Source organism: Corapipo altera, unplaced genomic scaffold (genome assembly GCF_003945725.1).
Source record: "Corapipo altera isolate COAL_440 unplaced genomic scaffold, ASM394572v1 22b, whole genome shotgun sequence".
Taxonomy (NCBI): domain Eukaryota; kingdom Metazoa; phylum Chordata; class Aves; order Passeriformes; family Pipridae; genus Corapipo; species Corapipo altera.
The window spans coordinates 23,965,126-23,978,651 of record NW_020884876.1 but is presented as its reverse complement, the minus strand read 5'-3'; the positions used below and the strand labels follow the sequence as shown (position 1 = coordinate 23,978,651).

General features: G+C 36.6%; 1 protein-coding gene across 6 annotated transcripts in view; it reads right to left on the bottom strand.

Moving 5' to 3' along the window:
* The window catches only part of TBCK (TBC1 domain containing kinase), a 97,863-nt gene that overhangs the window by 63,155 nt on the left and 21,182 nt on the right, over positions 1-13,526 (bottom strand). For all 6 annotated transcript variants that reach the window (XM_027635905.1, XM_027635903.1, XM_027635908.1 and 3 more), the window contains 8 exons: positions 7,613-7,727; positions 6,053-6,126; positions 4,840-4,981; positions 4,266-4,326; positions 2,908-2,969; positions 2,239-2,300; positions 1,380-1,528; positions 287-425 (listed from right to left, as the gene is read on the bottom strand). In XM_027635905.1, the coding sequence (XP_027491706.1) occupies positions 287-425; positions 1,380-1,528; positions 2,239-2,300; positions 2,908-2,969; positions 4,266-4,326; positions 4,840-4,981; positions 6,053-6,126; positions 7,613-7,727 (804 nt within the window). The remainder of the gene's footprint in view (positions 1-286; positions 426-1,379; positions 1,529-2,238; positions 2,301-2,907; positions 2,970-4,265; positions 4,327-4,839; positions 4,982-6,052; positions 6,127-7,612; positions 7,728-13,526) is intronic.

Genomic DNA, 13,526 nt, shown 5'->3' with positions numbered 1-13,526 from the left:
AAAGTGTACAAAATTTAGGGACTTCCAATTCAGTATTCTGCACTTTTCCTGCATCTTTTCAAATTTCAGAAAACAACAGGAAGATGAGGTAGGTAACAGATACAAGGTATTCAGATAATACCTTAAGTTGGGTAAGAGGGGAAGTGACAATTTCCTGCTGTTCAAGAATGCCACTTTCAATATTTTGCACACATACAGGTGCTAAAAGTAAATATGTTCTCTCAAAATTATTAGCCTTCTCCATCCACCCATCCTCCTTTTCCTTAAAGTGCTTCTCCATCCTTACTTGGGAAGTGTGCAGACAGGTGGCTTTGAACGAATTATTTCCTTGTTGACAAGTTCTTTCTCCAAGTCTCCTCCAGCCAAACACCAGAGATAATAAACCTCTTCAACTGATCTTTCTGCTAAGTAATCATTATCTTCATCTATTGTGAGAAATGACATAAAAATAAATTACAGTTTTTTAGGTAGTCTGTATTTCTTCTTACAACTCTAAACACATATCGTTGAAAAAAAATCTACTTGAAAGGTCTTAATGTGAAATTTGAGGAAAAGTGACCTTCTCTTTGCAAGTGCCCTTTAGGAAATTAAGGAAAGAAGTCAAAAAAAGAGCAAATATTTCTACGGTTTTCCTTGAAACACTCAAACAAATACACTGAAGTGTGGACTTGTGCTTTCTGCATGTTTTTAAACAAAACAAACCACTGTTTTGTATACAACACAGCATTAAGACTTAAAATAAGAAACAAGTGATTCGTACTGAATAGTTACAATCTCTCTTCCCTTCACCTACCGTACTCACTGTAATAGGTTATAAAATATTTGTCTCCAAAAAACGTATAATGAGATTCTCTAAACATCTCCACATTCATAAGAAAAAGTTAATGAGGACTTGAGAGTTGGTAACACTTTGAACATACTGTAGTTCAAAACTCGGAAGTATAATCTTTTAGCTTAGGAAGTGACCTCTTTCACAAGGATTTTGTCTTCCAATACTTCAAAAAATCATCTGATGCTGTGATCCAGCAGAATCCAATTATCGATCCACAACAGAATTTAGTGGAAGAGAATTACCTCGTATATGCACATGTCCAAACTCTAAAGGCAAAAGATGATACTGCTATTGCAACCTGGACTTGAATACTAATGTTAAATATCTTTTCCCTGAAGTCAAAGCACAAAATTAAGATGTCCTCCTTTGACTTGCATACATCCCTCAAAACATGTCTGCCTATACCTCTGTCCATTAAACAACTTATTTCATTAATGTAATGTTGTAACATTTAATAGTTTCTTTGAATAAACTTTTGGAGAGAAAATGCAATAACATTTATTTTCCTTCCCCCTCCTATGACATTTATCCCACCACCTGCTTTTACCTTTACATAATTGACTTATGTCTTCAGGAAGCGTTAAATTAGCACACCTTGGAGAAGATGAGAACAGACCAGCAGGTTTGTGGAAGGGAGGATATAGAGAGGATACCTCCCTGAACAAACTGTCATGCAGCAATTCCTCTGGAGTTGGCCTTGAATTAAGAAAAGAGAATAAAATACTTACAGCAAAGTGCTTCCAAAAATGTTATATTTCAGTGAGAAATATCCTCAGTAAAAAATACTAGCAAGTTATTTTAAATTACATTGGATTTCAGAAATCTTAATAGCAGAACTGTCTACTAATGTTTTTCAGTTCATGAAGCAAAACAAACCATGCAGTCTGTTTATAGCCCAAATTTAGATCCCACCTTCACTTAATGTGAATATGAACTATTTTATTAATTCCCCTTCAGCTGCTCAAAGCAGGGATGTGAAAAAAAGATTGATTAAAGAACAAAAGCATACTTCCATTTTCAGAAGGAAGTTGTAGTGGATTGACATAATGAAAAACTTCTTTGAAAGGAGAGATCTGAAGCAGCCCTTATTCTGGCTACAATAGAGCTATGGTAACCACCACCAACTTCCAGACATAGAATCAGTAAAAGCTGTGAACTTAGAACTACAAATGCCTGAATATTTTTCCCCCAAAATTCTCATATTCAATCTCAAGGTTTTGCACCTCTGATTTCTGTGTCCCCTCCCTAATTCTTTCCCTTTTAACACTGAAAAGCAACAAAACCGAGCATTTCTTATATGTAGTCCAACCGTCAATATTTAAAAAAAAAAAAAATGATTCAGCAACATTTCTTCTAATTTCACAGTAACCCACGTGTTGTACTATGCCCTTGGACTGAATACTTGCCTCTTAGAAGGCTGGAACGTAAGGCATTTCTTCAGCAGAGCTATGACATTTTCAGAATGGTCCTGAAATGTAAGAAAAATGTGGAAGAGGTCTGTTTATTACTATCTTAATTCAGCAAGCCACTTGGCTCATGCTTAACTTTTAACATACAGGCTATTCCAACAAGAGCAATAAAATCTCACACCTACACATATGAGGTTAGCTGTGTAAGACTGAAACGCTGGGGAAGCAATTATTCTCACCTCCCAGTCCTACATTTGATCTGGGGAAAAAAGTCTGAGAAATTTGCAACGTATGCAGCTTTTTACTTTTATTTTTAAATTTAGATATTCCACAGCCAGCTTGAAACAATGCAATACTTGGGAAATTTCTTCTGTTAATAGTCAGAACTCTTTCACATAATGTCTGAAAATATGCAGACACTAAAATTTAGTGCTTATTTTTGTTGGTGAGAACAGTTACTGAGACTGACAGCAACTTTAGGAAAGAATATTACCAGTACCAGCTATTGAAAGGATCTTAGATAATAGTTTAGACTTCAAAATTTTTCATCATATTGCAATACAACAAGTGACCAAATAAGTTAAAAAAATAAACATGAAATATTATGAAACAATAGTAAAGTATTCTAGATAAGACAGTATGAAAGAGTAAACCACGTTCACAGACCTTAATAATATCAAGAGAACCATGTTCTTCAGCCAATACAGTTACAATATCATCTACACAGCCTTTGAAAAACAAACAGAACAATAAAAAGTTAAAGACTAGGAAATAAGTGATACCAATTAAACAGTATATCATATAAATCTCCAGTCCAATAAAAACCACTTGATATTGACTTTTTATTAACATTGCCACACCACTTGAAAGTGAACTATCAAAATCAGAAAGGAAAGTTATTATCATCTAAGCAGACAGAAAACTGAAGCCTAAGGAAAGTTGAGTAGCACTTCTAAGCTAACAGTGAAAATCTTCTTGCAGGCTTAGTAGCTCCAGATTGTCAGTCTCTGTCAAATAAATTCAAATAGTCTTTTCACTTATAAATGAAAAAAAAATCCCTTAAAGGTACCTGCATATAGAATCTTGAAGTAATTTTTCATTTTGTTGCTACTTACAGATAACACTAGTGGTATTTTAGAACTTGTTTTCATCACATTATTGAGTAAATAACTCCCAAGCCAGGACCTAAATGTTTTGCAGTGGTTAAAGGTTACTCACAACTTGAATTCAACTTGAAGGGGACAGAAATGTTTCAGGAAGCTTTGTTAACAAAGCTCCAAAACAGGCAGAATTTCAGCACCTAAGCGCTAACTGCTGAAGGAAAAAGATGTTTCTCCTGATAGTAATTAACTTTAAGAATATTACTATTTGCTCTGGATAATAATAACTTACTGTTAAAGCCTCAAATCGCAAATTCGTGCCCTTCCATTCCCCATGGTTATACATAAACCCCACCAGAAATCAAGTATTAAAACACACAAAACCAGTCCCAGTTCCATATTTATTTACATTAAGCAAGAATTCCACATCTACAGTAATGTTTTACAGTTTGCAGGTGAAGCCAGAAACAAGCCCAGATCCAACAGAACACTTCCCAGTTCTCTTTTCTTTTCTGTTTTCCTATTTGAGTCCTGCTTCTCGCTACCTGGCAGTTACTAAACAAGCACTGCTAGTGCAGGGACAGTTTTCTTTAGCATCATACAATTCCTAACCTATTTCAGAAACCTTCTGAAACAAAACAACAAATAACGATGAAAATGACCACCACTCTTGAGCATGTTTTTTTTTTTTTTAATAGTTTTCCCTTATGTTAACATACAGCTTTTCCAAGGTTATTTTTCCTGGCACCCACCTCTGTACTTTCCCTAGAAAACCAACCATGCTTCAAATGCCTATTTAATTCTGGAGATGAAAGATGACAAAGGTAAATTGCTTTAGGTCTGAGCATCACAAGCTGATTAGTCTGTAAAACTCTAATTGTAGAACTGCTTGGAAATTTGAAAAATTCGTTTTGTGCTACTTACCTAACATAAGGATAAATTTCAATCTTTCTGCTATCTCCAAACTCTGAAATAATTTTCTCCCCTAAACAAATAACAAAGTCAAATCAACCATAGAATACTACTACATGAAAATATTTAGATAACATCGTATCCCATCTATATACAACAACAGTGAAATAAGTTTTTACACGTGAATTTTAGATGTATCAAAAGTATCTGTAAGAACAAAAAATGTTATCTACCCCACTATAGCAGAAATAGTTTCATGCCATCAGAAAGAAAATATATAACACTGATAATATCTCACAATTGGAACAGCCCGGTAGTTGTGGTCTTGTGGCTCCACAGGCAGCCATCCTTCATTGTTAACACATACACTCATCCAAGCAATACACTCATACCAAGCATCCTACACACCAATATGCATCCTACTACTAGAACAACCACCAATACTGTCCAGGTAGGAACGCTAACATATTCTGATATTTGTGCTTGAGCGATGAGCAAAGTGTCATTAATCCCATATTCAATAGCAATCAAGTTAATTAAACTATTCCCAAAGAGTTAAAATCAAGAGAATTATCTTCTTACATACCATGCAAAGTTCAAATAATATTATACCAAGAGACCACAGATCTGATTTAGGGCCAGAAGGCAGAGGTTTCTCACACTGAGTATGATCACTGGGTTTGACTATTCCCTGTGCAATCACTTCAGGTGCCAGATATGATGGGTACCTAGAAAAATGCAGCAACATTAAGTAACATCCTGTCTGTCCAAGAAGCGTGCCTTTCCATTATATAATCAGAACAATTTTGCATTTTGAGAAACTAGAATACAAAGCAGATCATTCTATTTTATTCAGTCAAAATCTACACATTACAGCAAAGTTTCACTCCAATTGCAAAATATATAGTGTTTACTACATAAAAGGTCAAATCTCAATCACCAGCTCAGTCTTTTTGTGAGAGGAAATGGCAGCTTTCAAAATAGTATGTCTACATATCTCAGAGAAAATGCACATTGAGTTTCAGCATTAGTGTTTTAAGTTAGTCTATCTTAGACTCGTATTTGGCGGTTGTGGCAGTATTCTTCATCAATAGTGTTCCCACTAAATAACATCTGAACTTGCAAAAAAAGTAACAAAAGGTGTTGAGGGCATATTTCACCTGCTAGATACCTTCTAGATAATTTTAAAATAATACTATCACTTTTTTTTCTGTCAACAATTCATTACAATACTAAAAAAAAAATTTGAAATCATGTTTTGAAAGGAAACACCACTGCTTTTTTTGGCCCCGTCTTTGGGAATCAGGCCAGTATTTCAATTGCAAACAACATGACACCTCAAAAAACCAAAAAGTGGCAAAACCCCCACTGCAATAAAGCATGCCATTTTGGTCAGATGGTAGGATCACTTGAAAATAAATCACAAAATGATAAATGAGACAAAAAACCCTACAGTGGTATGCAATAATGAAGCATTGATTGTGCATTTACCTAAATTTGAAATTAGGAATCCAGGTCACAGGGAACTACTAGCATTTGAAGGCAAATCCAGGCAGCAGGGACTGACAACAAATAGCTACAGCAAGATGCTTGCACAGTACCCATTATCTGTTTTCCATCCATTTCAGCTCTTAAATGACATTATCAGAAGCTTCTGTGTAAGGGGTGTATGCAACAATATACATTAAAATAACAAACTATAACCTGCGCATACAGCACATTTTTAAAGATGATTGCTCAAAACATATTTCCTGAAAAAATATAACTGATATATTGTTATTGTGTAACTACATTCTTACCCTATAGGAAAATCAACATCAACACCTTGAGCTGTCATATGGTAGAGTCCAAATTTAGCCAACTTCACATGTCCCTGAAAAGGAAAAAATAAATTATCAAGAGCAGTAGAATCTGACATTGCAAGAATCTGCATTTTTGTTAAAAGAAAAAAGATCAAAAATAATTTCAACTTGCACTAGCTGTCAAGAGGACAGATTTCTAGAAAAAGTCACTGTCATATTTCTGCATCATCTGTTATGCAAAAGTTCACTGCAAGTTACAAAGGTCCTTGTTTCTAAGGCTTTTTACTTCCCAAGAGCATTAAGTAATCATTTTGTTCTGAACACACACAAGAACATCAGATCTTTCTAAGTTACAGTAAATCAAAAGGGCTTAAATATTCTACTGAACATTTTTCCTGTTTGTAAACTCTTCAAAATCCTGTTTGACTCCTAGAACTTCCTAAACATGACCATTATTGCCTCACCTCTTCCATTTAACCAATCTTGCTTGTGCTTGTCCAGTCCCTCCATTAACTCATTACTATCTTGCTCTCCCTACCTCTATCAAGTCCTATTTAAAAAAAAGTCTTTTCAAGTGCTTGATTTTATTTGTGGAGGCAGAAAGTAAACATCAAAACAAAAAAAAATTGGCATAGAAGTTAAACTGAGGTCTTATTTATTGCTGGATTTTGAATTACACTCAGCCAGCCTCCAGATGGTGCAACACAGAAGGCTACTCAAAGGGCAGGGGAGAGCTTAGAAGTTTATGGTCTCACGGCCCTCTTTTGTTCTTTTATTGATTTTAGGAATATCTTAAAATCCTAGAGTACTTTTGCATGTTACAGCATTATTATGATTTTCATTTGTTTACAAGCATATAAAAAAATACATGTTTCTTATTTCCTTTGTCCTCTCTTCTCTTTCTGCCTTCAAGGGGAGGATCTAGTTATTCTATCTAAACTGAGCAAGGGGAAGGAGAGAGGGGTTATGCAGAAAGGCTAAGCTCTTTAGCTGTCTGTTCAAATTAAGCAGCTGCTCTGAGTACAACAGTAGCTATTAATTTCTCTGAACTCTTACAAGCAGAACCAGTATTCCACACTGCCAACTCAATAGTCTAACAGAATTGAGAGATACTGAAGTTTGAATAATTTAACATGAACAAAGAAATATGTTAACATCTTAAAAGTCAAGTATCATATCACCATGAAAAACTATTAACATCGAAATAGCCATAGGAAGTATTTTTCTACTCAAACAGCCAGGAAGGTCTTGTAACTAATTACAATGATGACAAATAGACTTAAGTCATCACTTTCAGAAAAAAAGGGAGAAAAAAAAATGTGGTTTGGGATAAAGGAAAATATGAAAATAGATAAATAAGTTCTGAAATACATTTGAAATTTCAGAAATAGAGGAAAACTGTAGTTTAAAAACAAATAAACAAAACCAACACCTTTTCAGATACAGAGGTTTTATTCTCCCCATCAGTAGATATGAGACTGCCCAGTCTCCATATACAACACAGAATGCTACTTGTTATTAGCAAACAAAGCCATCGATTTATTCATGTAGCTGTACCTTTCGATCCAAAAGAATGTTGCAAGGTGAGAGTGCTCGGTGGACCATTCCATGTTTATTCATATACTGCAAACCTTGCAAAACCTCATATGCTATGCATAAGACCCTTGAAGAACTGAAAAAAAGGCACAAAACCAACAACATGTTAAAGTGAACGTTTCATCTGTGAAAATATAGTTTTCCACGACTATTCCAAACACAAATGAGACATTTACAATTCCAGAACAGTTTAAGGGATCACTATTGAATATAGTAGGATATGTTCAGTGCTATACACAACTCCCCAAAATCTAGGGTTTTGATTCATCCTGAACTGGTCCTTAAGAACAGCAGAAAATGATGCCAAAGTAGAAAATACTCTCTGTGATAGAAACTATGATTCAATACCTCACCTAATGAGGTTTTGAAACTCAGATGTTAACTGGAACTTATTTAGAAAATAGAGGCCTGCCTAGATCACACCTACAGCCTTCAGTCATCTCCAAATGTGAAATAAGAAACAAAAGAAAGGTAAGAAAATTTCATTTTCAGCACATATTGTTTTACAACATTGGAAGTATCAACCTCATCATCTTTGGAAAGAAACAATGAGGTTTACCACCCAGAACATTTTGACATAACTGTGTATTTTAACAACAGTTATTATCTACTGTAAGAACTGACAGACAGAGGAGTTTCTGCGAACAAGTGATCAGAAATTTATACAGAGACCACGAGTAACAGTCTTCCCAAGTGTGCCCAAAATAAGAACAAAAGCCACAGATCTCATGTCATCCAGAGAAATTCCCTTTAACTTTTCACTCTCCTCATTCCGCCCACTCCCCCTCAGACGTTTCAGGTCTGTTTGGCAACTTTTTCTCTGAAGGCACTGGTTTATAAAATGACCAAAAAGCAAAGCATATCTACTTATAAAGTCCTAGCTTTACATTCTATTTTTTTTATTTCATTGTTAAGCAGTAACATATAATAGCATTCTAGAGGATGTCATCACCTTCTCTTGCTTATTAAAAATTTGTGCAACAGCAAGATGAGGAGGAGCATTATAGACTACTTAAGAGTGACAAACCAACTAGCTGACTAAACAACCAAATTAATTAATTTATACACCTTCATTACCTGCTATTCATACCTGATGGAATGACAAAACTTTGTTCCAAGAGAAAATACCTAGATTTTGACAAAAGTCACACTTCCAAGAAATTCTGAGACTAGTGCAACACAGAAATATTGAAAAGAGACACAACTAAGTTACCCTACATGGAGCTATTCTCTAGATGATAATCTTTTTCCTAGAAGAGCTCGGTACTAATTTACACTAGTTGTGAATATACTCTTTTAAGCTATATTTTAAGCTCAAAGGGAATCTATTCTATCATCTGTCCACACTACTGTATCTTAGATCATAGCATTTGAAAATGATTTTCGAGGTCTTAGTGATTTGACCAAAACCTCATGGCTAATAACCACAAAAACAAAACAACACCCCACAACAGTCTTGCTCCTCCTTCACTAGCACTTCTTTTTCCCCATTCCTCCCACCCCCAAGTTAAATACTCTACCACAGCATCAGACACCATTACAGACTACCAGCTGTGTAGTTTTTTCTCCCAGTCATTCTTGAGCAGAGATATAACTGTGGTAAAAAAAAAGTACCTTATAAGTTTTCAGTTTCCTTGTATATTTTTTTTTGCTTGTAATGCAAATATTAATGATAATTGTTGCAAATAGAGTCCCCTCCTTCATTTTCTGCACAGCTTTGCAAAACAAGACATGAAAAATAAATGAAAAGAGTATTCATGTTTCCAGTAAAGAAACAACTGCATATAAAAATTATTACATCATGAGATATTTTAGCCTAGAAAGTGTTTCTTTGTATTAAAAAATAAAAATAAATATAACGCATTAAAAAATAAAAGTAAATACAAAGTGCAATTTGGGGCCGTTTGCCTGAGGAGTGCAGTGTGTTCTGCTTGCGCCAGGGGGCCTCAGCCACCCATTTATTCTTCATCCTCTGCAATTCATACAAAACCAGAGCACGGACAAATGCGTGAAAATACTGCTTTGGGATTCTTTGCTCTTTAAGATAAACCCTTCGATGCCATTACAACGATCACGAACACATAAATTATTATTACTTTTCACTGCATATAATTCTCAGTGCTCTTAAACTCTTGATGCCACCTTGCTGGGCAGAAGTGTTCAGCCAAGTACCTAACCCTTGTCCTTCAGCACACACACCACCTCCCCAGGAGACAAAGAACTCTGTATAACAAGCTCTTCATAGTGCTGCACATATGTAGTTCTTATTTACTTGGGAAAACACACTGTGTGGTTATTACACATGAGATTTTCACTTAATTGCAAAGGGTCTAACAACTTGTAGCTGCTAGCAATAACAAGAGATCTCTCTCCTTTAAACTCCCCAAGGTCAAGTTCAGCAAATGTTCCCAGCCTTGCTGCAGGTGAGTACCAAGGCTCTCTCCTTCCTTCAGCGGGTCTCAGGTACAGCCACTGTCAACACCACAAGCCTTTCAACGGCATTCTGCAAGTGGAGAAGGTGCACTCATGAAGCTGCTTTCAGGCTTCAGCATGAGTAGACATTTAAAAAACCCCAAAATGTAAACAGAAAAAGAAAACGCAGTCCTAAAAGAGGAGGACACATAAAATCCAATGTTGGTGGTGAGCTTTGAGCAGATTCAGAAACTTTTTCCCTGATTATCTGGAAGCCTGTTTTTCAATTGACTAGCTAGTGCTGAACTATGACAGATCTAGGGCAGTGGTTTAGCTCTTTGGGCCTCTGGAACTGCAGAGGTTTCACTACCCTCCTTTAATAAGAGGTAGAGGGAAAACCTACAGCAAAAGCACTAGAAACAACACAGGAGAAGAGGCAGCCATATGCAAGCATGGCAGATTTGACACCAACCATGCAACACCACTGACCTAATGGGAGCCATGACAACAGTTGTGTGGCATGAAATACCCTCTTCATCTCAGCAGCTGATGATCACAGTTGTGACTTTACATTATGGTGAAGGAAATCATTCCACTGCTCAAAGCAATATAGCAGGAGGCAATAAGTAAAAACATGTAACTGTGAGATGCACTGCAGTTTCCCAGCTCTCCTAACAAACTTGGTTTAAGGTTATTTTCCTCTCCACCAAGATGAGCAAGAGAAGAAACAGCAGGTTCTCTGCAAAAGGAACACTTTACAGACAAGACAAGGCATGATCTTGCTACAACTACCAGCAAATGTTCAAGGAGCCACCTTCATTTTAATCCTCAGTCTGGATACCAAAAAATCTACTCAGCTGTAGCCTACTTGGCTAGGCTTTTGAAAAGGGGCTATCTTCAAATGAAAAGACTGTACACTAATATAAAATTAAACTGCTTGGATTTAATCATTGCCTGCTTTTTTCCTGGTTTGGAGAAGAAGAAACATCGCCATGAAGAGGGGCCATTTTGTGATCCTTCGTACTAGAAATCAAGACTTAAAACAATATAAGGATTAAAACCAATACCAGGTTTGGGGCTATAACTTGAATGTATAAAACCACAGAAAAGGAAGCACAAAGGATAACTGAATTCCTCCCTCAGAAATTCATCCTGTATGTATGGGGGGGGGGGGGAATCTCTACAAGCCAATACAAGCAAGTTCAGCCAACAGTACAAAACCCAGCATGCTTAAGAGTGGCATATGCATGGCATTCATGGGTGGAGAGAGAAGGGAAGTCGACTTAAAAAGTCACAAAAATGAGGATTGTTTTATTACCTCCAGAATTTGTCATACCAAAATGATACCAGACAAACGTAATACTAATTTCCACAATGTAATAGTACACAGGTGGCTGTACTGTGCCTTCACAAAAACCATCAACTTTTCCACTTAGCAGTCAGCCTGATCTCCAGTCTGTTGAATTCTTACTGTTAAGGACACAAAGTCATTTTCTGGAAGTTTACTTCAGGAATAATAAACGTAACCTGTCAGGAAACAGATGTTTTAGCAGAGTTTCAACCTCTTGTGGTTCTGCAAACCCACATATGAAATAATCTGATTGCTTATGACACTGTTGTCACTTCTTGGATTCAGACAGGGCAGGATGAGGGGGGAAGCAAAGATTCTTCTCAGTGCACCCAGGACATTCTTTCATCTGACTGAGAACAGCTTCTGGGCTAGGGTGAAAGGGAGGAGTACTAGAAGGGAAAAGTACTAGAAGAAGTTGGCATACCAAGAGTCTTACCTTTCTCAAAAGGATCAGATACGAATAAACAGAGAAGTTAGGAAGGAGGGATTTATCAGGAATGAAGACAATAAGCCCCGAAATTAATCAGGGGATTGGAGAGCTAAGAGTGATCATATTCACCCAGTAGTGACTGAGTAGTACCTTAGAAAAAACAGTTTAAAAGAAAATCAATGCCAATTGGCACACAAATTCACTCCATTCATTGTCTTAAGAGAAGTGCGTTCACAGCATTAACTGGAAATACATCTTCTCCATCCTTTCTCAGTGCTGCAATAAAATAGTTTAATATGAGAGTAATTGGGTATCTCAAAAGATCTTTCTGCTTGCTTACTGTCTCCAGTCCTACCTTCTCCTAGACTACGCCATCTATCCTCTTTATGACTGTGACCAAGGTAGATGTAGCTTGAAATCAGAATCACATTCTGAGTTGGAAGGAATCCACAAGGATCATCAAGTCCAACTCTTAAGTGAATGGCCCACACAGAGATCAAACCCATGATCTTGGTGTTACAAGCACCAGTTAAATCAGAACACACTGATGTACCTGGACAACAGAACAGGAGCAAAAATCACTGGGGCTTGGAAGCAAAGTCAAGGCAGAAGCAAAAGCATGGGGAAAGGAGAAATTTCTGGCTGTTACAAATACATCTGTGGTATTTTTAAGTGGTTAGAGGCAGTTGTAAATTTCATTTCCTTTTATGTTCTCATGTTGTATCAGTCAATATGGAGTGCCTAATCCATCTCGTAGAAGGAAGAAAGCTGTGCCTGGAAAGTACTGAAAGTGCAATCAGCACTTAATGGACTATTTTCAATAACAGTGTTTCATCTAGTGAAGTGAACAGAGACCCCACTGGAATTCAAAAACAACACAGGACTGGTATCAGAAAGCAAGACTCATTATCTACTTAACTGTACAGTGTCCTGTAATTTTTGTACGTAGTACAGACGCGTATGTGGATTAGTACTAAGTCATGTTTCTTCAATGGAGTGGCCACTCAAGGAAAGACGAAATTGATAATAAAAACTGGAACCACAACTATTTTGACCTCTGTCAGGAAGATAGAGCAAGACTAAATGGAATAAGATTATGCTGATGATACCATATTTCTGAGTTCCTCTTTCCTCAGACTCACAATCCATGGGTACATACAGAGAAGTGCATGCTTAAATAAGTCCTTTATCAACTCTGTGCATCTTGTTCTAACATTGTAATATTGCTATAAACAATTAAACTCTAGAGGAATTGAATCTCAGCAACCAGGAGTCTTATGAAGCTTATGGCATTGATACACAGGAGCAAAAACATGGGTTCCTCTTCCAAAGAGAAGTGTCAGACAAGGTCTGCCCTGAGGAAGCACACCAGAGCAACACAAACCAGCAACATCATCAATCACTACTCCAGAACTCACGAAACAAACACCCATTTGGAATTCAGGAAGGAGATTCATCACAAAAAATTGTCTGTTCAAAGTAGAAGGGAACCAGGTTGTTAACAGATGTAATGTTTCTGAACTAATAAAAGTGACAATATTTCAATACAAGCAAAACTATAAAACAAAGAAAATGACATTTGCAGTTAGTTCCATTACCGCCAACAATGTGGATAGACTGGTTAGGAGTGGTGTGGCCAAGTGGTTACAGCAATGGATAAAGTTTGGGTATAATCCCAGCTG